We start from the raw sequence: 24,665 nt of genomic DNA, 5'->3' as shown, positions 1-24,665 counted from the left end.
TTAATCCAGTAAATGTCCATTTTAAAAATGTTCTTACAATATAAAAGTTATTATTATGTTTATTTTATAAAAATCATTATGATAGCTATGATAGCTAATAGCAAATGATAGCTAATAGGCATGTGTACCACTGCCTGAAGGTGACATTTTTTTTAATTATACTAAAGGCGTTTTACTTACTAAAAATGTATGAAATATCCATCAGATGGCAGGAGGCATGTAGTATATTGTTTGCAACAGGTTTTTCAGCAAGGTTTTGTTGTCTTTATAGGGCTGAAGCTTCTATCTATGTACACAAGAAGTGCTGCCTTCTTGCTTTATTTACACAGTAACTGTGATGTCGTAAACAATTATTGCTGCTCTTTGAGAAGTAATTATTCCGTAACATCTGTGTTGACCTGGTCAATTCATTGTCCTTGACCCTGGGACATCCACTTGAGAATCTTTATCCAGTCCTGTCACGTGCACCAGAGAATTCCTCCAGAAACCCCATTGTTTTATCCCATAATGAATTGTATGTGTTGCTCTACCTATTATTACTGCTGGAAATAAATCTCTAAATCTTATACAAAAGATTGTCTCATACGCACATTTGTACATAAGTCATATGCAGACAGACACTCTTATCTTTTCTTTGTGCATCAGCACAGGCACTACTACAATGACCAGACAGCTACAGAGAACAGATGCCCTTAATGACCCTTCACAAGCATCATAACTACACACTAACATTGCCAAAACATTTTCCAAATCTAACTATATTATCGACTGCACAGCTAGAGCATTATTGGCATTCTTGTTGTGTTAAGTTTTATATCAGAGCTTAAACAGTGTAAGTGTATGCTGTAATTAAAATGTGAGTGTTTTATGGTTGTAAGTATAAAGATTCAGTGTGTGAAAATAAAATGGAGAGTGATGATAGTGCGGTCAAAACTGAGAAATGTAACTTTAAGAGCAGAAATTATTGTACGGGAAGACAGAAAGAAAATACATAAAAGAGCAAAACAGAGGCTGTTTTTCAGTATCATAGATGATTCAGAGAAGCAATATGTGCTGATGGAGTGCAGTAAACTGCAGTGATGCTTCTCACTTCTCGTTACTTGATTCGCTATGTCGATCCACACATGTGTGTAATAGTCTATTTTTTCTTCTGCCTAGATTTATGTTTATATTTTTCAACATTTTTTTGTTTACAATTTTTAAATAATGTTTTTTTTTTAAATCTCTAGACAGTATTTATTCATGCTCTCATAAAAATATGTTGATACTATAGACTATATAATAAACTAAACTATATGATAATTGAATACAGATACAGAAACTATACGACTCATTGAATACAGATAGTGAAGTGTTAGGGATAGCTATTTTCTGTTTCATGCTTTAATGCAGCAACACAAAGATTTATTTGCTTGGGGTCAAAACTGGGAGGATGATGGGCGGGGGGGGGTGATTATGGGTAATCAATTTTCTCATAGAAGGAGGCTGGCTGACGCTGTAACCCGATTCTCATGTTATGAGACAGACAGAAAGCACAGAGTGAGAGAGATAGTGAGAGATAGTGAGAGATGGAGAGAGAGAGAGAGAGAGTAAACATCATTCTCCAATTTCGCATCCTTTGGGATTATGGCAGTAGAATATAGTGGCCACAGTAAGAACATCCTTCTCACTAGCCTGTATTAACACACATTCTCCCTCTTAGAAGAAAAGGTTCTATATAGAGCCTTAAAGGGTTCTTTCAGGCGGTTCTTTCAGGGTTCTTTGCGTCTTAAGAATACGGATTAAACGGCTTGTAACAGATCCCTAGGGTTCTATATAGAACCCCATTGAACTTGTGCATAGGCTATATCATTATCAATCCTCATGAGAGATATCAGAATGTCTAATGACTATAATTAAACATTAAAATAAACTTGCAAGTTTAGACGCAATTTAACTTTAGAAAAACCGACATATCTAACAGTATAAAAGATATAAAAGTACAGATTATTTACGACATTCATGATGTTTAAGAAGGTTTTTTTATTCACATCATTCTAATACATGGTGACATAACAGATGACTTGGCTCTACTCCAATTGGTCATATGTAATTTAATGCACATAATTGTATTCAGTGTTAAAATCTCCTATGCCTGAATTGATTTGCAGAGACAGCTGCAAGCAAGTTTGAAAGATATTTCCCCCCAAAAAGCGCAAAATCTTTTGACGTCGCACGTTATTCAGATTGTTTAGGCATCGAACCAGCCTGACACGGCAACGTCAGCTCAACCAATGGCAGATCGGGAGACCTGTCTGGAAACACTCATTATGTTTGTGCATTTAACCATGAAACTCCTGTTGTCGAAAATAAACATTTCACCTGTAATGGCTTTTCATGATTAAACTGCAGTATTGAATGAGGGATCTTATGTCAAAGTATAGCAAGAACTCGCATTAGCATTATGGGATTACATTATACAAATCTTTACATAACTTCCTAATGTCAATATAATCCCAAATGTAGACATGCTGCTAATATGGGGTATATATAGTACTGTAGAAATGACTTACTTGAGTCAAAAACTCATTAGATTAGAATGACATGATCGGACTTGTGTGATGTTTTCATTAAAGGGGGATTTGAAGTTTGTAGTGTTAGATGGAGTGTGTTTGGTTTTTCCCTCTCTTTGCAGTGCTGGGATTACTGAATTCCAGGAGGCTGTTTGTGGCTGGGCCGCACTGCAGAAAGAGCCTATTGTGTTCCACTTAAATCCTTGCAGCTCAAAGTCACCACACACTGCACTTGGAGTGTGTGTGTATGTGTGTGTTATGTACCCTGTAACTGTTTGTGTGTGTAAATGTGACTGTACTGTATTCAAAGAATAAACCCTTCTCCAAATGCATCTTTTTGTCCATCTGTCTGTCTGTCTCCCATCCATCCATCCATCCATCCATCCATCCATCCATCCATCCATCCATCCATCCATCCATCCATCTATCTATCTATCTATCTATCTATCTATCTATCTATCTATCTATCTATCTATCTATCTATCTATCTATCTATCTATCTGTCTCTATTTTATCTATCTTTCTATCTGTCTGTCTATCTTTCTCTCTTTATTGTTTTATCTATCTATCTTTCTATCTGTCTGTCTGTGTCTGTCTATCTGTCTCTCTTTATTGTTTTATCTATCTATCTATCTATCTATCTATCTATCTATCTATCTATCTATCTATCTATCTATCTATCTATCTGTTTGTCTCCTGTTTATCTGTCTGTCTGTCTGTCTGTCTGTCTGTCTGTCTGTCTGTCTGTCTGTCTGTCTGTTTGTCTCCCATCCATCCATCCATCCATCCATCCATCCATCCATCCATCCATCTCAGGCTTTCACCTGATTCAAGTTGTTCGTTAAAGGATCTGACCTTGTGTGAATGTGTGTGTGTGTTTGTGTAACAGAAGTTTATTGAATTTGAAGATGCCTTGGAGGCAGACAAGAAGGAGTTGCAGTCCATGGTGGAGACATTGGAGCTACAAACAAAACAACTGGAGCTGAAGACCAAGAACTATGCTGACCAGAGTGAGTGCACCACATTGAACTGCATTCATTCCTACACACTCATTGACACAAACAGAGATATGAGTATCTTTCACTATGCATCCGTGATGTCCTTCTCTTGTAGTCTCTCGTCTGGAAGAACGAGAATCAGACATGAAGAAAGAGTATAACGCCCTTCACCAGCGTCATACAGAGGTCAGAAGAATCCCCATCATGCAGTTTTTCTTTTCTTTTTTTTATCTGCTAAAAATTGCTCTTTGTGATTATGATCTCGATAAAATGATTTTTGGCATGGAAAATGAATGGAAACGTCATGGAAATTCATTGGTCTAAAGGTGTGGGGACACTATTAGCAATAACTCAAAAGTTACAAATACAAAGCTCCAGCTCTCGAAGGAGTCAGCATATACACTAAAAGTGATTTTATTTTCTCCAGATGATACAGACATATGTGGAACACATTGAGCGCTCAAAGATGCAACAGTCAGGCAGCAACCAGTCTGAATCCACAGGCTGCGGACGGTCGTGAGTAACTTGTATAATCAGCGTGATGCAGCCATTCCAAGCCTTTGTTTAAATTAAGAGTTTGGAATGTGCGTTTTGCATGTTTCTTTTGTGCTTTTAAGTAACATGTTTTGTGGGTCACCAGTTTAATTAAATATTTTTGAATTTTCAAACTGCAAACTAATATTCTAACATTTTGGGACACCAGCTATGACGCTGTATTGCAGTTTGGATGTATGTATCAGAATAGTTTAGATTTTGATTAAACAAAATGGCCCATTATTAGAACAGTTGTCTTGGAGACAGCGTTGCTAGGCACTGGGTGATGATGCTCAGTCACAGTTTGTCCTGTCTTGCTTAGTCAGATCTAGTGTTGTGGTTGGCTTGTAGTCATACTCAATTATACACACATCTCCACAAGTTTCACACATTTCTATTTTCATTTAAACAATCAGCTGATTTCAGCTAATTAAACATTTTCAAATTTTGGTACAGGGTTGTGAGAGAGTCAGAACTGATGTCTTTTGCCTAAGAATAAAGAAGATTTCAAATGCTGTAAAAGTAGTTTTCTAAAAAAAGATATAATTTAATGATTAATTTATCAAATATGGAGCTTTTAAATAGCTTTAGGAGTTAGTTTTACCTTGACATGTCTGAGCTGAATGAGTAATCTGCACTGATTACTCATTTACCCACATAATGTAAAAATATTTGTGTAAAATTTTATATATATATATATGTGTATGTATATATATATATGTATGTATGTATGTATGTATGTATGTATATATATATATATATGTGTGTGTGTTATATTTAATATAAAATAAAATATTATTAAATAATAAATGATTCAATGACAAATATATATTTTTTATGAAATAATAAGTTATACAATGACAGTTCCTCTTTGAGATTATCAAATGTGTCATTTTGCAATTTCATCATGTTTTCAACATGAATCATTTCCATCTATTTTTTTACATACTGTATACTGCATGTAACGTGACTTTATGTCCTGTGTAAGTATTGTGTCACTGTGTTTGTGAGTGTGTGTTCACATTCTTTTTGTCTCTTTCTTTCTTTCTGTGCGTGTGCCGCTGTGTGTCTCTGCAGTAAACGACACAACTGGAGGAAAAGGTAAAATTGCCCGCAATCTCTGACAGTTTCCCAAACCCCTGTCTCTGCAGTCCTTTTATCTCCCATTTTACTCCTTTGAAATAAAAAAATTAACCCCCTGTCCGTTCACGCGAACGCCCTGCCTAGTTTAGCAGTCTTAGTGTCAGAGACTGAGAAACCTGTACCTCTTTCTCCTATGTGGTTTTGTGTCTTTATATGTTTTCACCCTGTCCATTGAGTTTTTTGCTCATTTTCATGTGCCAATTTAGTTTAGTGGGAAATATTTGACCTTCTACATCTATCTGTTTCTTGTCCTGCAGTAAAACAGAGCGCCCCCCATCACTGAGTTTGTTTCCTGGCGGAGATGGCATGGTACGTGGGGGTCTTGGGGGGGCTAGAATGGTTTCGTCAGACGTCTGGCATTCCAGCGATCTCAGCAGACCTGTCTACGCCCCTGGCTACCAGGTGTGACAGATATGACTCCACCCGAAGCGCCAGGGGAGGAGTCATGATAACCATCATTCTGTCAGACACTCCCCCCCTTAAGCCTGCTTGTGTCGAGATCAGGTTCATGGGTGGTTGTTCGATGGTCACCAGCAGGCCTCCAAGGGTCCATGATTATGGCCGTCCGTCCTCTGCCTTGCTCTGTGACGTTTTTGTCTTATTTTAGCCATCTGAAATGAACATCTGAATCTCACCTAGATGAAGCATCTGTCAGCTGAGCACGCATAACTAATGATCTGTTCTTTGAAGGAAGAGAAGATATGAGTTATTCACTTCCTTTTTTGGACATATGTCACAAGTCACATGAGTATAAAGCAATTTGAGTTTGTTTGACAAAGCTTTTTATCTGTGCTTCTAGGATTTTTGACTCAAAGATAAATATCTATTTATTCGAAGGATATGCACAGACATTTTATCATTTATAAATGTTTTATAAACCGTTTTACATTTACATGTTTGAAATTGTATGACAATATATTTTTGCCTTGCTAGTAAGTCTAAATTTTTGTTTATCAAACAAGTCAAAGCAATATCAAATTTACTACTGTAGAAAATATAAGTTTAGACGTTTAGCAGAATATGTTTATTATCAAAACGTGCGTGTGATATGTGGTTCCCTTTCGTTTAAGGAGGATGGCTCAGATTCAGACTCCGTCGCAGCCACACCCAGCAGCACAGGCAGCAAATCAAACACTCCCACCTCGTCTGTTCCCTCGGCAACAGTTACCCCTCTGAACGATGGGCTGGTGTCGGGGGAAGAGTTCAGCAAGCCCCGGGGCCGGGGCCGCAAGAATGCAAAGCGTCTTAGTAGAAACATGGAGGTGCAGGTCTCTCAGGAAACCAGGAACGTCAGCATTGGTGAGAGAGAGGGAGAAGAATTGAGGCAAAGAATAATCACTGAATAAACAAATCCTTAAAAAATCCTTCTAATATGCTGATTTGGTGCTCGCGAAACATTTCTTATTATTATCAGTGTTGAAAACAGTTGTGGACATCACTGATATATATTTTCAGAATTCTTTGATAAATAGAAAGTTCAAAAGAACAACATAATATTCTTTTTCTAACAGTGTAAATGTCTTTACTGTCATTTTTGATCGATTTAATTGATCTTACTACATCTACAGATTTACAAACACTGCAAAATTCAAATTTTCCCTGACAGGACAATGATTGTGTGTTCTTCTTTTCAATCGTGTGTGTGTGTGTGTGTGTGTGTGTGTGTGTGTGTAGGTATGGGCAGTAGTGATGAATGGTCAGAGTTTCAGGAAATTATAGACTCAACACCAGAGCTAGAAATGCGCTTGGACCCTCGAGACTTCGAAAGAGGAAATAGGTAGACGGATGCACATCATTCACAATATTAAAGCGTGAACAAACAGTACAAAATACTCAAGTTTACGTACAAAAAGTTACAGATCATTAAGAATACTGTTTAGAAAAGTTGCTTTGTGTAATGTAAAGGATTCAAGCTTTGAAGTGAAATAATGACGAGAACTCTTGTTCCTTTGAAGTCCTTCTCAGGGCATAGTGAATGAGGCATTCGGCATCAACACAGACTCTCTGTACCACGAGATCAAAGACGCCAAGTCTGACATCATCGGTGATGTGGACGCAGGAGCAGAACTTCTCGGTAAGCTTCATAGTTCAGATTATGACCTTCAATTAACATTTTACCTCAGCAGTTGATTAACACTTTCTCATAAATGCAGGTTTTATATGTGACCTGCATTTAATATCAATGATTTTTTAATATTTTTTATATATATATTTCAAGTACCATTGCTAAGCGCATGGTGGCTAAGGGCTTTTCTTGCTTGCACTTTGAACTGCATGCCATTTGTCAGGAAGCCCACACTGCTGGATGTATCCTCAAAGCAAGGTCTCTTGGGATATCACGCTTGCTTTATGTCTGTATCTCCTGCCCCTAAGCACATTTTGGTGTGATGTAGTTGTTTAATTTGAGTACTTTCCGTTATTTACGTTGGCGGTCTCTGATTTGTTTTGTTTCATTATCAAGGTAGAGCTGTTGATTTGTTTATCTCAGTGTGAAGGTGGATCTTTCTTTTGATTGGCCGTCTCACTCACTGACCCTTGACCCCTCTCTGTGCTTCCTTCCCGTGTGTGCTTCTCTCGGCCACGCCCCTAGGGGAATTCTCAGGTGTGTATCTGATCACTGATTGGTTGGTATTTTTATTTCTCATTCTTTTTTGCTCCTCATGACCTTTGCATGGATTTAACATAACAATACACATTAGAAAACACAATTAGTCATATTACATAACAGTTTTTTCTTTTTTTTTTTTTTTTTTTTACAATTGCTAGGACACATTTCTCAATACTTAGGTCTTTTTTCCCCCCAAAACTCTTCACACAGTTCTCCTAACCAACTTTTAACTTTTTCACAATCAAGTCATTATTCCATAACACACTATTTCACTCAAAGGTTTTCATCCAACAAACACACGGTCACTTATAAAACACAGACCTAAAAAACACTAACATCAGGTAGCATTATACAATTTTCTTTTGTAAAATGTCTTTACAAAACATGAATGACACTCTCTACTGCTTATAAATCACTGCAGTATATGTTACATAGTCCATTTTTACATTACACTACAAACATTTTTCCTAAGTTTTCTCATTTTGAATGGATGGTAATGAAATTGAAAGACTGTAGGTGTTTAGTTACATCTAATTGCATGGATAGTATTTGATTTTTTTTTTAGATTCAGAATATATTTAAATATGGTATTGCTGTAGAAATGTTGCAAATTTCTGTCTTATTCATTATGTTGTACTAGGTTTTGAACTTAAGTTTAACAGTTTTGTAAACATGTGCAAATTTGCCCGTAGTACATAAAGTTTTCGTGGTGTTTGTGTGTAAGTGAGAAAAGAATTCATGTCATTTCAAAGAATTAGTCATTGAATGCATTTTGTGCCAAATAAAATGATCCACAGTTTAGCCCACATAGACTGATGTTGTGATCACTGAGTGAAGAGTTGTGAAAAAAGTGACCTAAGTATTGAGAAATGTGTCCTAGAGATTTAAAAAAACTGTAAAGACCACATTAAACTATACTTCAGAAACACATAACATTAAACAGTTACACTTTATTTTAAAGTGTCATTGTTACAGTGTAATTATACATTTAAATACTGAGTAATATTAATTAACTAGTTTTAGGGTTATGATTAGGTTTGGTTTAGGATTAGTTGCATGTAATTGTGCCTATTTTATAGTTATTGCTATAGAAACTACAAGTAACAAGGACACTGTAAAATAAAGTGTTAACTATTAAAAAATAAAACACTTAAAAATGCAATACTTTTCAAAAGTTTGGGGTGAATAAGAATTTATTTTAAAGAAATGAATGCTTTTATTCATCAAGGACTCTTTTAATTAATCAAACGTTACAGTAAAGGCATTTAAATTGTTACATAACATTCTATTTTAATTAAAGGTTGTTCTTTTGAACTTTTTATTCACCAAAAAATCCTAGAGAAAAATGTATCAGTTTCCACAAAAAATATTAAGCAGCACAGCTGTTTTCAACATTTGATGATGATAATAATAAATGTTTCTTGAGCAGCAAATCATCATGTTAGAATGATTTCTGAAGGATCATGTGACACTGAAGACTGGAGTAATGATGCTGAAAATTTTGCTTTACCATCACAGGGAAAAATACACTTTAAAATACTCAAATAGAAAACAATTATTTCATAATTTCTTAATTTTTTTATCAAGTAAATGCAGCCTTGGTGAGCATAAGAGACTTCTTTCAAAAACATAAAAAATCTTACCAACCCCAAACTTTTGAATGGTTTTGAATTATTTAATTAAAGATAAAGGTCTGATATTTAAAAAATAATTTTTAGTGTAATAGTAACAGCTGATGATTTGTTTTATTCATTTTTCTTTAAAAAGAATTTATCAGGTGTGTGTGTGTGTGTGTGTGTGTGTGTGTGTGTGCCTATTTGTATGTGTGTGATGATAAATATCTAACATGTGCTTGTCCATCTTTCTCTCTTGCTCTCTTCATCTTTTTTTTTTATTTCTTCTCTTTTCACTTCCATCATTATCTTCCTCTTTTAATATCCTCTTCTGTCTTCAAATTCATACCTTTACTCCTCCTTTCTTTTGGCTGCCTCCTCTTACCTCGCCACTTTCCCTCTCTTTCCTCCTCGGCTCTCTATTTCAGTCCGGGATGATTTCTTTGGTAAGGCTCATAGCCTCCTTATCCCCCTCACGTTGTTTTCAGTAAGACATTGTGACACTTTCCTGATTTGTAGCGATGCTTTTTGTGAGATGTTCTCCTGTGCTTCTGCTCTTCTAATCCTATTATATTCTGCTGCTCAGTGCTGTGCTTTCAAATGCATGGCTTTTCGGCTCATATGAATCATATTATTTTAATCAAGTCTGTTTGGATGTTCTACAGTCCACTTATCAAGTTAGACTGTGATTATGTCCCTGTAGATGTCCTGTTAATCAAACCTTGAAAAAGGTCATTACTTAATGCAACAATAAAGAATTGAGCTGATTTCACTTACCTTTTTTTTTATTGGGCCCTATTAATAAATGTACTGTAATTTTTTGTGTTTGTGGTGTAATTTAAAACAATTGTGATTTTGTAGTTTTGAATCAGCTGTACCTTAGTCTATTCATCTGAGATTTACCAAGTTCATGGTGGTCTGTACTCCTGCTAACACTGTATATCCCACAGGAATGGGGAAAGAGGTGGAAAATCTACTAACAGAGAACAAACAACTGCTGGAGACCAAGTAAGAGACAGAGACCGTGTTTGTGTTTGCACATGTACGTATGCGTCTTCATACCTGACAAAGTCATTTGCCTTTTGTAGGAATGCACTAAATATTGTGAAGAATGACCTGATTGCTAAAGTGGACGAGCTGTCGAGTGAACAGGAAGTTCTCCGGGAAGAGCTGGAAACAGTGAAACAGTCCAAGACCAAAGTGGACCAGAGAGTGAAAGAACTGGAGGAGGAGCTAAAGAGGTCTGGAACTTTGGCCTGTGTTTGTTTGCAAGGGTTTGTTTCCCTTGGATTTTTCTGTCCCAGAATTGACATTTGTCAATTGATTTGTCCTTAGGACATTGAGGAAGACCTCCCAATAATGAGATATGACCACATTGTCTCCCCAAAATTTGATATTATTGATGGAGATCTGCTGCACTCCATTGCGATAACAAAAAGTTGAAAAAGATATATTTTTAGGCTGATCTGTCCCAGTGGTCTAAAAGTGTTCATCAATGTCAAAATGATTGAGATGGCCAATCAAATCAAAGAAGCCAAACATGAATTCCAGCTTAACATTTCCAGTTTTAAGCTTGAAAGGGTGTGAGGCAAGACACTGAACAGAGAACTGAGAAAATGGAGGGCTTATAAACAGGGAATGGGGAAAAAATGCAAGACACACATTTTTTACAAGTTATTTAATTATTTACTTCTTTTAAAACTTCAGCGCCGTGTTTCTAGGACGCCTTGTTGTGTGCGAGATGCTGAAAAAGACTTGAGACATGAGCACAGTGTTCAGAGGCATCCAATCCATCTACCGCATGTTTACATAGAAAAACAATGGAAAAGCAGCACAGTTGAATTCAAAAATGTATTCTGTGTGAACATCCCCTTTAGTCTGTGCCTCTGAAAGTGGGTTGTGGTGTTTTTTAGAGTTTCTGTGAGTCTAAGGCTCTGTTTACATCTGGTAGAAGATGGGTTTTGGTTTATGGGATCACAAGTGGGCGATGCTAAATACAGGTGTAAACGGGGTCTAAAACATTTTGAACTTGTCCACTCCCAGATGTAGTCGAAAATGTATTCGACCGGATTGTTTTCGTATGCGTTCAAATAGCCACAAAAGTCCACCTATAAATGGGATCATGTTGCTTTGTCGCTGCGTGTCGCCGGCGGTCTGAATGGGGCTTTAAGGTGCATTCACACTACAAGCGCCAAAGGAACATGATCCCATTCATTTCAATGAAGAGTGGGCGATTTCCGGCGACACGAGCGACAGCGACCGGATGGGGCGTGTCCAGCGACGCAACAAAGTTGAGATCTGTTCAACTTTATGCAAATCAAGAGCGACTTTCGAGAGTGACAACCAATAGGAGTGAAGACAGTGGAGTGCACATGATCCGTCACTCTTCAGTGCCGAGGCAAGGTTAAGGAGAAGCTCATTTTAGCAGTCAGCAACTGTCCTATAATTTATGATATGTCTCCGTGTACATACGGTGTTACTCGCCGTGCTGACTCCGAGCCTGAATGGTTTCGTGAACCCAGATAGACCGACAATTGCCCTTTTGCTGAAGATAAATAGCCGCGATGGCAAAGAGCACTCGCTGCTTCTCGCTCATCTTTAATATTAAGCATTTTATGTACTGATTACATTTATATTTAGACTTTTCCTTCCAAATGTTGTAGCGACAAGAAAACTGATTTGTTATCTACAACATAGAGTAACATCTGTAAATGTCATTCACAAAAGTTACTAAGCACCCAGTGGGAAGGCCCATTTGTGACCTCACCGCCAGCCACTGGCGACATGCAGCGACAAAGTCGCCTTTTATGCGTAAACATTATGGTAACTACGCCAAGACGGGATTTAAACTTTGTTTGCTGGAAAACCAAGTTTGGTTTGAAGACAAAAAAACGTATCAAGCACAATGTTCTCTCACCATTCCTGATTTCTAACACACACTCACAGTGTTCGGCGGCTTCCAGAGCAGAAACGAAAGCGGCTGCTCTCCGTATGTTTTTCTGTCATCTCCGGTCGCGTTCATATGTAAATTGCGCAAGCTTATTTCATCCATTAGATTGAAAGTTCTGAAAAAGCCCATCGATTTACCTGCCCATAGACCCTCCCCTCAATGAAATCAGGACAGATGAGGTTGAAAGTGACAAAAGACACGGATTAAAACACCCGGTGTTAACGGGAATGTGTCTCCCTCGTCTACTTGTGATCCGATCGACCAAAACGCATCTTACTACCAGATGTAAAAAGGGCCTAAAAGTCTCTGTCACTCCACTCTAATTAAAGTCTGAATGTCTCCCTTTGATAAAAGGTTGAGAGCTGAAGCATTAGGAGCATCTCAGGACTCTAAAGATGAGGGTGGAGAGGAGGTAAGTATAACACTTCAGTCTCATTTCAAACACTTTTGCTCTGCTCCAAAAACTAGTGAACTGCCTCACCGATGTGAAAAGGTAGTGATAATTGAATTATGTCTCCTCCAAGAACACCTTGTTTTAACTCAGTTCAAAGGCAGCATAGCATATACAGTATCCTTCATGGAGAAGGCAATCACGCTCACTAGGTTTTGGAACTTAGCTTTGAAACGATGCTTTTTCTTATATCATTAATATCATTAATACCATTTATGACTTTTTAAAGTGAGATTTTAAATGCATTAAAAGTGCAAAGTGCAAATACACAGTCAGTTGTTGAGTGTGTGTATTACCAATCACTTCTACAGGCCTTGCTTTGTTTTGCTCTAACAGTTTTTAATTAAAATGCAATGTGCAGCAAACCTTCAACCTTCTCACAATGCTTCACTACCCACATATTTGATGCTGTGAAATGCTGAAGGGCTGATGCACTAGCCTCTGCTTCACTGCTGCTGTGTTTTGTTGTTCTGCTCTGTTCTGTGTGGCTCTGTGGTGCAGTACTCATCTCCTCTGCAGGACGATGTCGCCATGACGCAGAGACGGCGGTTCACACGTGTAGAGATGGCTCGTGTACTGATGGAGCGCAACCAGTACAAGGAGAGACTGATGGAGCTTCAGGAAGCTGTGCGCTGGACCGAGATGATCAGGTGAGGGAGAAGCAGCCACAAACCTCCTAAAATATCACATCCAAATCAACTTTCATTTAGATACTTAAAAGCTTCTGTTATCGTGCATCCAAGCATGTGAACAAAATCTCATACATTTGCACATCTAAATGACTTCATCAATACAACACTCATAAAAAACGGTCAATAGGGGTGTAAAATGTATTGATGCATATTGATGTAATGCATAAAATGGAACAAAACACCCTAGAGTACATAACTGATAACATAAACTACAATTCAAATGTTAGACTTTTTTGTTCAGCAAGGACGCATGCAATTTTTTAAATTACAAAAGATATCTATTTCAAATATATGCTGTATGAACTTTCTGTTCATTAACAAATCCTGAAAAATAAAATGTATTATGGTTTCCACAAAAATATTAAGCAGCACAACTGTTGACAATATGCTTGACAAATGAGCAGCTGTTGATAAATCAGCAGCTCAGCATTGATAATAATAAATGTTTATTGAGCAGCAAATCATCATATTAGAATGATTTCTGAAGGATCATGTGCAGTGCCGTCGCAGGTGGGGTGCGAGGCCCTGTGCGAACTTGAAATGCGAGGCCCTGCTCTTTGATGTGGATGCTCAATTGCGCATGACACACGGACGTAGCTGTTCTAGTTCTATTGCACGCATAACCTCGCTGCAATACGTTTTTATCAAGTAAAATAATACAGCATAATCATGCACATAGTCTCAGAGTCAGCTATGACTTTTTGCTATTTATTTCAGAGGGAAAAAAAATCAAATGTGCAACGAGCGGCTTTACATCAAGTCAGCTCGAGAATTTTCATGTGAATATATACATAGATCCGCCTATATTAAAACGTGTATCTTAATGGTCCAGTGGAAGAACTTTCGCCTATCGTGTCAGAGGTTTCCGATTCTAGTCCGCCCTCGGATAGTATTTTTTTTCGTATAGTTTTTTCCCTCATCAAAACCGATTATGTTCATCAGTGATTGTATATCAAGCAGGGACACATTTGTGTGCATTATGTTTGGTGATTTCACCAGAACGAAGACAGTATTCGCAACGGATTGAAGCGCGCGTCCGAGTGAAGTTAGTGCGGTGTGTGCGCGAGCCACACGAGAAAACACTGTATCCGCCCACTGATCGCAGCGGCAACGAGCACTTTGATCACTTGATTTAAAAAAACATTTCAGCGCTAGATCATCTCTTATTTAAAAAACGAACAAAATGAATGCTCTGCCAGTTAACTGGAGATGTTTTATTTGTAGAATTGTTATATTCGTGCCGCGAGATGTTTTAAAAAGTGGTGGGGACAACAACAAAAAAATATGTAAAAAAAAACTAAAAACAAAAAAACTGCAGGATTGCGAGGCCCCCTAGTGGCGCGAGGCCCTGTGCGGTTGCACAGTTCGCACAGTCTATGCGACGGCTTTGATCATGTGACACTGAAGACTGGAGTAATGATGCTGAAAATTCAGCTTTGACATCACAGGAAAAAAAATACATTTTCAAATATATTATAGTTCGTTTAAATTGTAATAATATTTCACATCTCAATTTTTACTGTGTTTTTGATCAAATAAATGCAAGATTGGTGAACATAAGAGACTTCTTTCAAAAACATCAAAAAATCTCACAGACCCAAAACTTTTAAACAGTGGCATAATTAGTAGAAACACTATTGAGTATTACATGGATTTGAACTAAATTATATTGCAATTCATACTTTTTACTTAATTTTTATTTATTTTGTACATTTAAAGCTGTAGTCCGTAACTTTTTTGGGTTAAAAATGATCCAAAATAATTTTTTGAGCAAGTACATAACCAACCAGTGTTCAAAACTATCTGCTTGCCTTAGCTCACTCGATTCAAAACAGTAAGCTTGTAATAATGTTTTTAATTTCATTGGTACTGGTGGATTCCCGCGGGAAATTGGAGCATGTCTTTGCGTCATTATGTCACATCTGTACACATAAAGAAGGGGTCCCGGCTAGTAGGTTATGTTGCGTGTGAGGATGTTGGAGGTGGAGATTTATAGCCTTTTCTCACAGCATTTGATATAATTAAACGTATCAATTTGATGGCGGATCCAGAAAGGTTCAAACGACAATCCCCAGTGACAAGTGGAGATTCACCCGTTGTAAAACGCAAAATACTTCAGACCGGCTACAGAAAAAAATAGACTGCAACCGGGCCCATACAAAAACAAAGATAAATATCGGAAGGGCATTAAATGTAGTCACGCAATGCTGACGTTGTTAACATTAACAATTTGAGAACAAAGTATAATTTGCACGGTTTGACGTGATATTGATCGTTAGATTTAATCAGCGTGATTTACTGCAATTTATTTTTTCCCTTAGTTGGTCAGAACAAAAGTGGATGTTACTTACTTGTTCAGACGACATTTTCCTGTGAAAATTCTTATGTTGGTCACTCTTCCAAAAAGTAGAATCTGTGATTGCGAATGACAGTATCCAACACCGGCGCGGTGACTGACAGCCGCATATTCTCCTCAAAACATTGGATTCATCCGCGCTGTGCCATGCCGAGGCACAACCCATGTAATGTTGATAGTTCCGCGAATAACTGCAATTGCAGATTTCGAACAGAGATGGCGACATAGAGGAAAAACTACGGACTGCAGCTTTAATGCAATGTTAAATGATTTATAATTTTTTTTCCACGCTTTCCACTTTTAAAAAAGTTAACTTGCAGTTAACCAATAAACAGGTTTTCACTACAGCATTTTTACAATCTGTTTCATGTGAAAAATAAAATAAAAATTAAGTGGAATTCCTAAACATTATTTCAGGAGGAGTGAACCCATCTAATCTTTCAATTAACTGCCTGAGCATATAAGCAGCAGCTACACCTTGCTCTGGCATCAGCTGTTTTGACATCCATCCTCCTCCACCATCATAATTTAGGCATCTCGCTACCTTACTCATCTTCCAAGCAGTAGTAGTCCCACTGGGGCAGGGGTAGGAAACGTCGGTCCTAGAAAGCCACTGTCCTGCAGAGTTTTAGCTCCAACCCTAATCAAACACACCTGAACTAGATAGTCAATGTCTTCAGGAGTTTTTTTCAGGGTTGGAGCTAAACTCTGCAGGACAGTGGCTCTCCAGGACCGCGTCTTTGTTTTTATTTTAAATAACAAAGATAAAAGAATGAAATTAAATAAAGTGTAATAAGATTTATATTCACCCCCATCCCTTATTTGGCCTAAATGGTCTGTCATTCTTTTTTCTTTTATATTTTGTTACCTTCTAAGGCTACATTTTTAAAACAGGGAAATTAGTTTGGCTGTACTGCACAGTGACTTCTTGAAAACAACAAGAAAAAAAGAACTGTGATAAAATTGTGATATTCCTGAGAAAAAAAAAACTTTATATTTTTGCCATATCGCCGCCCACCCCTAATCTAAGCTCGAGTTGAAGCTGCTTCCTCGAGCCCCTCTGTTGACAGCAAACCAAATACGTTTAAGCTTAATAGCCTAAAGATTACATGGACATTTTTTTACAGTGCAGACTTCATGTTCTCTTTGTCCGTTTCACTCCCACAGGGCATCTCGGGAGAGTCCTGCTCTACCAGAGAAGAAGAAATCTATCATCTGGCAATTGTGAGTATTAAGGCAGATTTAGACATATTGTTTTTGACTCTTAAATCAGTATGTATTAACCCTTTAGAACCTGAAGCTAAAATAGGTGTTTTTCACATATTTAGATTTTTTTTACTGTACAATTCTAAAACAATCTTAATGTGTCATCTTTTTTCAGAAAAAGATAAGCTTTCAACAAATTACAGTTATTGACCATTATTATGTGTGGTGAGTTTGTAAATAGAATTTAAATAGGCAAAAATAAAAAAAACGAGAATAAATTTACTGATTTTTATTTAGAAAAAAAACGGACAAAATCACGAACGAAAGAAACTAACACTTTTAGTTGAAAAATGAACTATAATACATATATACAAGTCTTTTTTGTGACATTGGGTTGTACAGTTTTCACTTAGGACACTTTTTTTCATACACGCACACATACAAATGCACGCATTCATAGGCACGCACACATACACATTACACATGCACACACTACATGCTTAGATACGTGAATCCGGCCATCCGCCTCCCAAGTTTCATTAAAAATCATCCCAATCCCCTCTTCTGCTGTCTACCACTTCTTTCGCCATGTATTTGTTCGTTTCTTTTATTATTTTATGCAATCCAAAACACTCTAACCTGCCGCGCTTCGTATCTCTCTCGCGCTGCTGTCATTTGCAGACGAAATTACAGTAATAAGCCGTATATTGCCGAAAAGCGCATGTTGTCTACTGTCAGGGGCAATTTGAATGGTTTTGATAGTGGAAACGGTTGAAGAGTTACAGTAAAATGAATACAGCTTGCTGGTATGTGTCGGCGACGACACAGCCGGTTCTAAAGGGTTAAGGAAGTGGATTGATTTCACACCATTGCCATGTCTGAATGTTAAAATAGAGTTTTGTTACTGACATATGTTATGATTTACATTTCATCTGTGTTTTCCTGTTCCTTTACCTACTTACTTTGCTCTGTGTCTCTCTCCAGCTTTGCACGTCTTTTTAGTTCATCTGCGAGCCCTCCTCCAGTGAAACGTCCGTACAACAGTGTCAACATTCACTACAAGTCTCCTTCCCCTGCTGGCTACAACCAGAGACGCTCCCAAACCATGTGCCAGATCTCCACTTCCAACTGCATACTGGAGTTCCTGCCTGAAGAGTGAGAAGAGACATGCATACCTGTCTGTGTCTTTGTCCCATATGTCCTCATGTCCTCATCCACCTGTCTGTCTGTCCTCCCTCTGTGTCCTCAAAGTGTATTCTCTCTCTTTCTTCTGCTCAAGCAAGCTGACTCCTGCTAAATGGTGTGTGCTAATGCTGCATTTGACTGTTAGCTGTTGCACACTCACACGTTTACTTAGCTTACATAAGGAAATATCATAGGAAATATCATATTGTATTTAAATAAAACGAACTTATAATAAAAACTACAGACTAACTCTAACATAACCTCTAAAAGGAAACGTTTCCTTTATTTTTTAGAATAAAAATACATTTCATTTATTTATCTAATAATTACTTTATTTAGGTTGTAGGGTTCAGTTCTCAGGGATAAATGTGTATTATTTTTTAATAAAAGCATCTGCCAAACATTGTTATTTTATTATTATTATATCATTTATTAATATTTTAAATTAGCTTTTATTTTTATATTTTCAGTTTCTCAATTTTAATTTAGGTTTTTTCATTTTGGTATGTTTTTTTTTAAATATGAGTTTTTATATTTCTATTAAAGTGTATTTAGTTTTAGTAATTGTATTACTACTTCAACTTATTTTATTTCAGTCTTCGTTTAAGTTTTCATCTAATATTTATTTAAGCTTTATTTCATTTAACAAAAATATTTTTTTAATAGTTTTAGTTTTAGTAAGCAATAATAACACTGCTGCCAACTGAATAAATGTGAATATTTGATTCATTCATTTATTAAGTTTTAAATAACATTTTAAAACATCAGCTCACCTCAACATACATATCAGATGTTAGTCTGCTAACATTTTTTTAGTCTGCTTGCCAGTAAATTAGCATGAAATGGCGTCTGCCAAATGTGAAAATGTAAGGGAAATACATCACATCATGTTTTCACATCACGCCGTGTGTCTGTGGCATTTCTTTTTGGCCTCAGCTGGCTGGCTGGTTCTCTCGCTCTTTCGCTGACTGCTCCTCTCTCTCTCTCTCTCTCTCTCTCTTCGCCCTGTAGAATGCCCAGTAACGGTGTTGCATCTCTCCTCAGCGATTCTGCGCTCTGTACACGCAGAGAGCAGCGTCGAGAGCAGTACCGGCAGGTGCGTGAGCACATGCGCCGCAAGGACGGCCCCATGCAAACCTGTGGCTGGAGTGTCCCATCCCGATTCAAACAGGTATCTGCCCATATGTTGACCCTTCACCCCTGACCTCTGTAAGCAATTCATCTCCACACAGAGACTGGAGTGGCACTGTTTTGCAGGGAGCGCCCTCCACAAATAAAGTGAAATAAAAAGAAAATAAATATGCAAAGTGCACTTTAGATATGCACCCAGGAGGGACGTGTCTTAGTTTAGCTCCTTCCAAGATCAGGGATGGGTGTTTGATTTTATGTAGGTGATGAAATGAATGGCTTGTTGAATATGTGCGAAAGCAATTTAGTTTAAAAAAATGTATAATTGTTACACTACAACTAACAAAAAGTAGCTAAGTATGTAACAGTATCAGATGGTTTATCGCACTGATAAAAAATATAAATGGGGACAGGATTAAAGTGAACTTAATTGTGCAATAAATCAAAAAAATCTTATAAATCGTATTAAAAAAAAACATATAAACAAGTCAAAAATAGTGATGAAGAACAGCATTTCACTAAAACAAAGTCACTTTTGTTCATTTAAATAAAGCTGAAAATAAATAAAATAATTTAAATAAATATATTTTTTTTTTATATAAAATATTAAATTTGATACTTTTATATTTTTTTATGAAATGAAAATTAAAAATGTTTCTTTTAAATAAAAATAAATTAAAGGTAAACAGAAATGTTTTTTAAAACGTGACAAAAGCACATAACCAAATTACTAAAACTTAAACTCAAATGATAAATATTAATAAATACTATTATATAAATAATACAAAAATAACACTGAACGGTGAGTTGTTTATTTGCACTGTTATTTATTTTATCAGTGAATTGTTTATGTACATGATCCGTGCAAATTAACTGATTTACTAAAATGAATCAGGCTTCCCAATAGTATATATAGAGAATAGTGTGCAGTTGCTTATTTTGCTGTAAATGCAGAAAAATGTGAAGAAAATACTGTGATGTAGCATTTTGTCACAATAACAACATAGCAACTTCTATTGCCCAACACTGTACAAGGTGGCTTTTAACTATTATAAATGGTTTAACATGTTCGTGCCACATCATCCATCTGAACTCTTGCTAGTGGGCCTGTGACACAGGTATAAGCTCTTGCCTGCCTTTGTCAAGTTCTAAGTAAAAAAAAAGAAGAAGTAAAAACTACCACTGTCTGCTTGCTGCTGCCATTGTCTTAGTAATGGAACAGTGTTTTTTCTGGAATTATGTTCTCAGATTTTTGGTTCCATGGAACTAGTTAGCGAGTCCATGGTGTGCTGGTTTGTGGCAACAGTGTTAGGGTTGGCATGGTGACAGTGTGTTTGTTAGGGTTGCCGTGGTGACAGTGTCGCCGTGGCGCTAACTGTGATCTCCCACAGAATGGCTCCCAGGCGGACAGCACTCAAGATGCCACAGTGAAGAGGACGCAGGCAAGTCTGAGCGGCAGAGGACCAGCATGCACCTCTCCCACCCTGTCCCTTTAAACCCCGGCCCTAAACCTGACTCAGCCTCAGTCAGCAAATCATAGCGTAGACACAGCAGAAAACTGATATAGCAGAAAATGTCTTTGCTGAAGCTGAATTTATCTTTAGGAATTAAACCTCTGGTATTTCCAGATGTCGACATGCTTTCCTGCTAACAATGCTTTGCTAACACTATCAAGTTAACACAATATTTAGTGCATTTTAGACATTTGGCCGATTGTACAGTTGCTTTCAACCTGCAATGACATAAATGTGCCAGACATCATAATTTAGATGCCAGCGTTATTGCAAGACAACCTGAAATGTAAACATTTTATTTAAACTAAAAACAAAGTACCGTCTATTAAAGTGTCAAGAATATGGTAATCATTCAGCATTTGATACAGTGGGGAGAACAAGTATTTGATACACTGCCGATTTTGCAGGTTTTCTCACTTACAAAACATGTAGAAGTCTGTAATTTTTTGAAAATCCAGAAAATCACATTGTATGATTTTTAAGTAATTAATTTGCATTTTATTGCATGACATAAGTATTTGATACATCAGAAAAGCAGAACTTAATATTTGGTACAGAAACCTTTGTTTGCAATTACAGAGATCATACGTTTCCTGTAGTTCTTGACCAGGTTTGCACACACTGCAGGGATTTTGGCCCACTCCTCCATACAGACCTTCTCCAGATCCTTCAGGTTTCGGGGCTGTCGCTGGGCAATACGGACTTTCAGCTCCCTCCAAAGAATTTCTATTGGGTTCAGGTCTGGAGACTGGCTAGGCCACTCCAGGACCTTGAGATGCTTCTTACGGAGCCACTCCTTAGTTGCCCTGGCTGTGTGTTTCGGGTCGTTGTCATGCTGGAAGACCCAGCCACGACCCATCTTCAATGCTTTTACTGAGGGAAGGAGGTTGTTGGCCAAGATCTCGCGATACACGGCCCCATCCATCCTCCCCTCAATACGGTGCAGCCATCCTGTCCCCTTTGCAGAAAAGCATCCCCAAAGAATGATGTTTCCACCTCCATGCTTCACGGTTGGGATGGTGTTCTTGTGGTTGTACTCATCCTTCTTCTTCCTCCAAACACGGCGAGTGGAGTTTAGACCAAAAAGCTCTATTTTTGTCTCATCAGACCACATGACCTTCTCCCATTCCTCCTCTGGATCATCCAGATGCCTGGACAGTGGACATGCGCTGGCTTGAGCAGGGGGACCTTGCGTGCGCTGCAGGATTTTAATCCATGACGGCGTAGTGTGTTACTAATGGTTTTCTTTGAGACTGTGGTTCAGATCATTGACCAGGTCCTGCCGTGTAGTTCTGGGCTGATCCCTCACCTTCCTCATGATCATTGATGCCCCACGAGGTGAGATCTTGCATGGTGCCCCAGACCGAGGGAGATTGACCGTCATCTTGAACTTCTTCCATTTTCTAATAATTGCGCCAACAGTTGTTGCCTTCTCACCAAGCTGCTTGCCTATTGTCCTGTAGCCCATCCCAGCCTTGTGCAGGTCTACAATTTTATCCTTGATGCCCTTACACAGCTCTCTGGTCTTGGCCATTGTGGAGAGGTTGGAGTCTGTTTGATTGAGTGTGTGGACAGGTGTCTTTTATACAGGTAACGAGTTCAAACAGGTGCAGTTAATACAGGTAATGAGTGGAGAACAGGAGGGCTTCTTAAAGAAAAACTAACAGGTCTGTGAGAGCCGGAATTCTTACTGGTTGGTAGGTGATCAAATACTTATGTCATGCAATAAAATGCAAATTAATTATTTAAAAATCATACAATGTGATTTTCTGGATTTTTGTTTTAGATTCCGTCTCTCACAGTTGAAGTGTACCTATGATAAAAATTACAGACCTCTTCATGCTTTGTAAGTAGGAAAACCTGCAAAATCGGCAGTGTATCAAATACTTGTTCTCCCCACTGTATGTAATAGTATTTTGAAGTACCATCTGAAACCACTTTTGTAACATGGTACTGCCAGAGTACTTTTTTGTAAGAGTGCCTTTTTAAGGATACTAAATATAAATAAATGATTATTCTAATCCACAATATCAGCCGCGTTTAGTTGAACTCTACTGGTAACAGTTCAGAACACATTCCAGATGTCTAAAATGTAGCAAACCTCATTTTCATATATTCACATTCCAAAATGTTGTTGTATAAAGGAGTCCTAGATGAAAGTAAACTAATTCAGATTACTCTCTCAGCATTGTGTAACATGATATCCTCCTGGTCCATATCAAACCTTTCTCCATCTTAGAAACACCTGAATCATGATTTGCTGCTCTCTCTCTGTCTTTCAGAGGTGTTTGCTGACTGTACAGTAGATTAACTCCTGTGATTGCGCATGCATCTGCCTTGTAACCCTCTTAACAGACTTTGATCTGCTGCTCTGGTTTGCTGTTCTTGGTTTCCCCTTTCTCTGTCTGCCCTGGATAAAGGCAATCTTAACCAGGGCATGATGGGAGTTTCGCATCTTTCTGCTTGTAGTGTGTAGCAGTGATCTTATTTACAAAGGCCTTGTAAACATCACCGCCTTCCTGTGTTCTCTTAGGCCAATGAGAAAGAGGATAATCGTATGAAAAACGTCCCTGTGCCAGTGTACTGCCGCCCTCTGGTGGAGAAAGACCCCAACAGGAAGGTAGAAGATGACCGACAAACACACGCAGACTATTGGTTCTGAGGTTGTGAAGTTCTGAACTCAGACTCTTGTTCTTCTGACACAGCTGTGGTGTGCTGCTGGCGTGGATCTCACTGGCTGGAAGACATCCAATCAGGACGCTGCAGCTGTGAAGCCATCCAATGGCTCCGATCCCTTGACTGGTGAAGACGAAGGCGGAGACGGCAAGAGTGAGCAGAGCTCACCAGAGAAAAAGAAGGTAAATTGATTTAATAAAAACACATGTAATTAAAGAAAAATGTCTTTTGAAGACATGTTCAAGATAATCAGAAAAATGTGGGGTCGGTCAGACTTTTTGAAAGAAATGCTTTTATTCAAGGAGGCATTACATTTATCAAAAGTGACAATAAAGACATTTATAATGTTAAAAATATATATTTCTATTTTAAATAATGGTGTTATTTTGAATTTTCAATTAATCAAAGAACCGTGAAAAAAAAAAGTAACACAATTTCCACAAAAGTAATTAGCAGCACAACTGTTTTTGATAAACTGATCAAATGGTAATATGTACCTTGAAGGCAATGGATTAAAGTGTTTGCCAAATGCAAATGTAATGTTCTCAACAATGATAATAATAAGAAATGGGCACCAAATCAGCATATTAGAATGATTTCTGAAGGATCATGTGACACTGAAGACTGGAGTAATGATGCTGAAAATTCAGCTTTGATCACAGGAATAAATTACATTTTAAAATATATTTAAAAAGAAAATAAATGCAGATTTGGTGAGCATAAGACTCTCAAAACCAATACAAAATCTTACCAACCCCAAACTATTGAACAGTAGTATACACACACACACACACACACACAGTGGGATCAAAAAGATCATTGAAAATTTCATTTCAATCAAAATTTAAACCTGGAAAAAAGCAGACAGTTATTTTGCAGCAGAATTTAAAACAAAGAAATATTGTGATCTAGAATGAATGATGAATAGTTACAGTTCTCCACTTTTTATTGGTCACTAATCAAATAAGCAAATTTGTGACATTGAAAGCAAAAGGGAGACAAACCAAAAATTTTCAGTTAAACTTTTCACTCAATTTGTCATGCAAATAATAAAATGTT

At 37.6% G+C, this 24,665-nt stretch overlaps 1 protein-coding gene across 17 annotated transcripts in view; it reads left to right on the top strand.

Annotated features, from left to right (window-relative positions):
* The window catches only part of mapk8ip3 (mitogen-activated protein kinase 8 interacting protein 3), a 32,640-nt gene that overhangs the window by 1,389 nt on the left and 6,586 nt on the right, over positions 1-24,665 (top strand). For 2 of the 17 annotated variants that reach the window (XM_084385504.1, XM_084385502.1), the window contains exons 2-20: positions 3,442-3,562; positions 3,666-3,736; positions 3,978-4,066; positions 5,162-5,185; positions 5,485-5,536; positions 6,298-6,526; positions 6,902-7,004; positions 7,183-7,313; positions 9,877-9,894; positions 10,399-10,456; positions 10,537-10,689; positions 12,753-12,810; positions 13,369-13,499; positions 17,065-17,121; positions 18,088-18,258; positions 19,333-19,459; positions 20,808-20,858; positions 23,464-23,550; positions 23,636-23,788. In XM_084385504.1, the coding sequence (XP_084241630.1) occupies positions 3,442-3,562; positions 3,666-3,736; positions 3,978-4,066; positions 5,162-5,185; positions 5,485-5,536; positions 6,298-6,526; positions 6,902-7,004; positions 7,183-7,313; positions 9,877-9,894; positions 10,399-10,456; positions 10,537-10,689; positions 12,753-12,810; positions 13,369-13,499; positions 17,065-17,121; positions 18,088-18,258; positions 19,333-19,459; positions 20,808-20,858; positions 23,464-23,550; positions 23,636-23,788 (1,884 nt within the window). Of the gene's footprint in view, positions 1-3,441; positions 3,563-3,665; positions 3,737-3,977; positions 4,067-5,161; positions 5,186-5,484; positions 5,630-6,297; positions 6,527-6,901; positions 7,005-7,182; positions 7,314-7,817; positions 7,830-9,876; positions 9,895-10,398; positions 10,457-10,536; positions 10,690-12,752; positions 12,811-13,350; positions 13,500-17,064; positions 17,122-18,087; positions 18,259-19,299; positions 19,460-20,807; positions 20,859-23,463; positions 23,551-23,635; positions 23,789-24,665 lie in introns of all 17 variants that reach the window. The other 15 variants (XM_084385503.1, XM_084385500.1, XM_084385501.1 and 12 more) reach the window with 11 other exon arrangements.

The sequence above is a fragment of the Rutilus rutilus genome (genome assembly GCF_951802725.1).
Source record: "Rutilus rutilus genome assembly, chromosome: 1".
NCBI classification, from domain to species: domain Eukaryota; kingdom Metazoa; phylum Chordata; class Actinopteri; order Cypriniformes; family Leuciscidae; genus Rutilus; species Rutilus rutilus.
The sequence above is the reverse complement of the archived record's forward strand: the minus strand, read 5'-3'. Positions and strand labels throughout refer to the sequence as shown.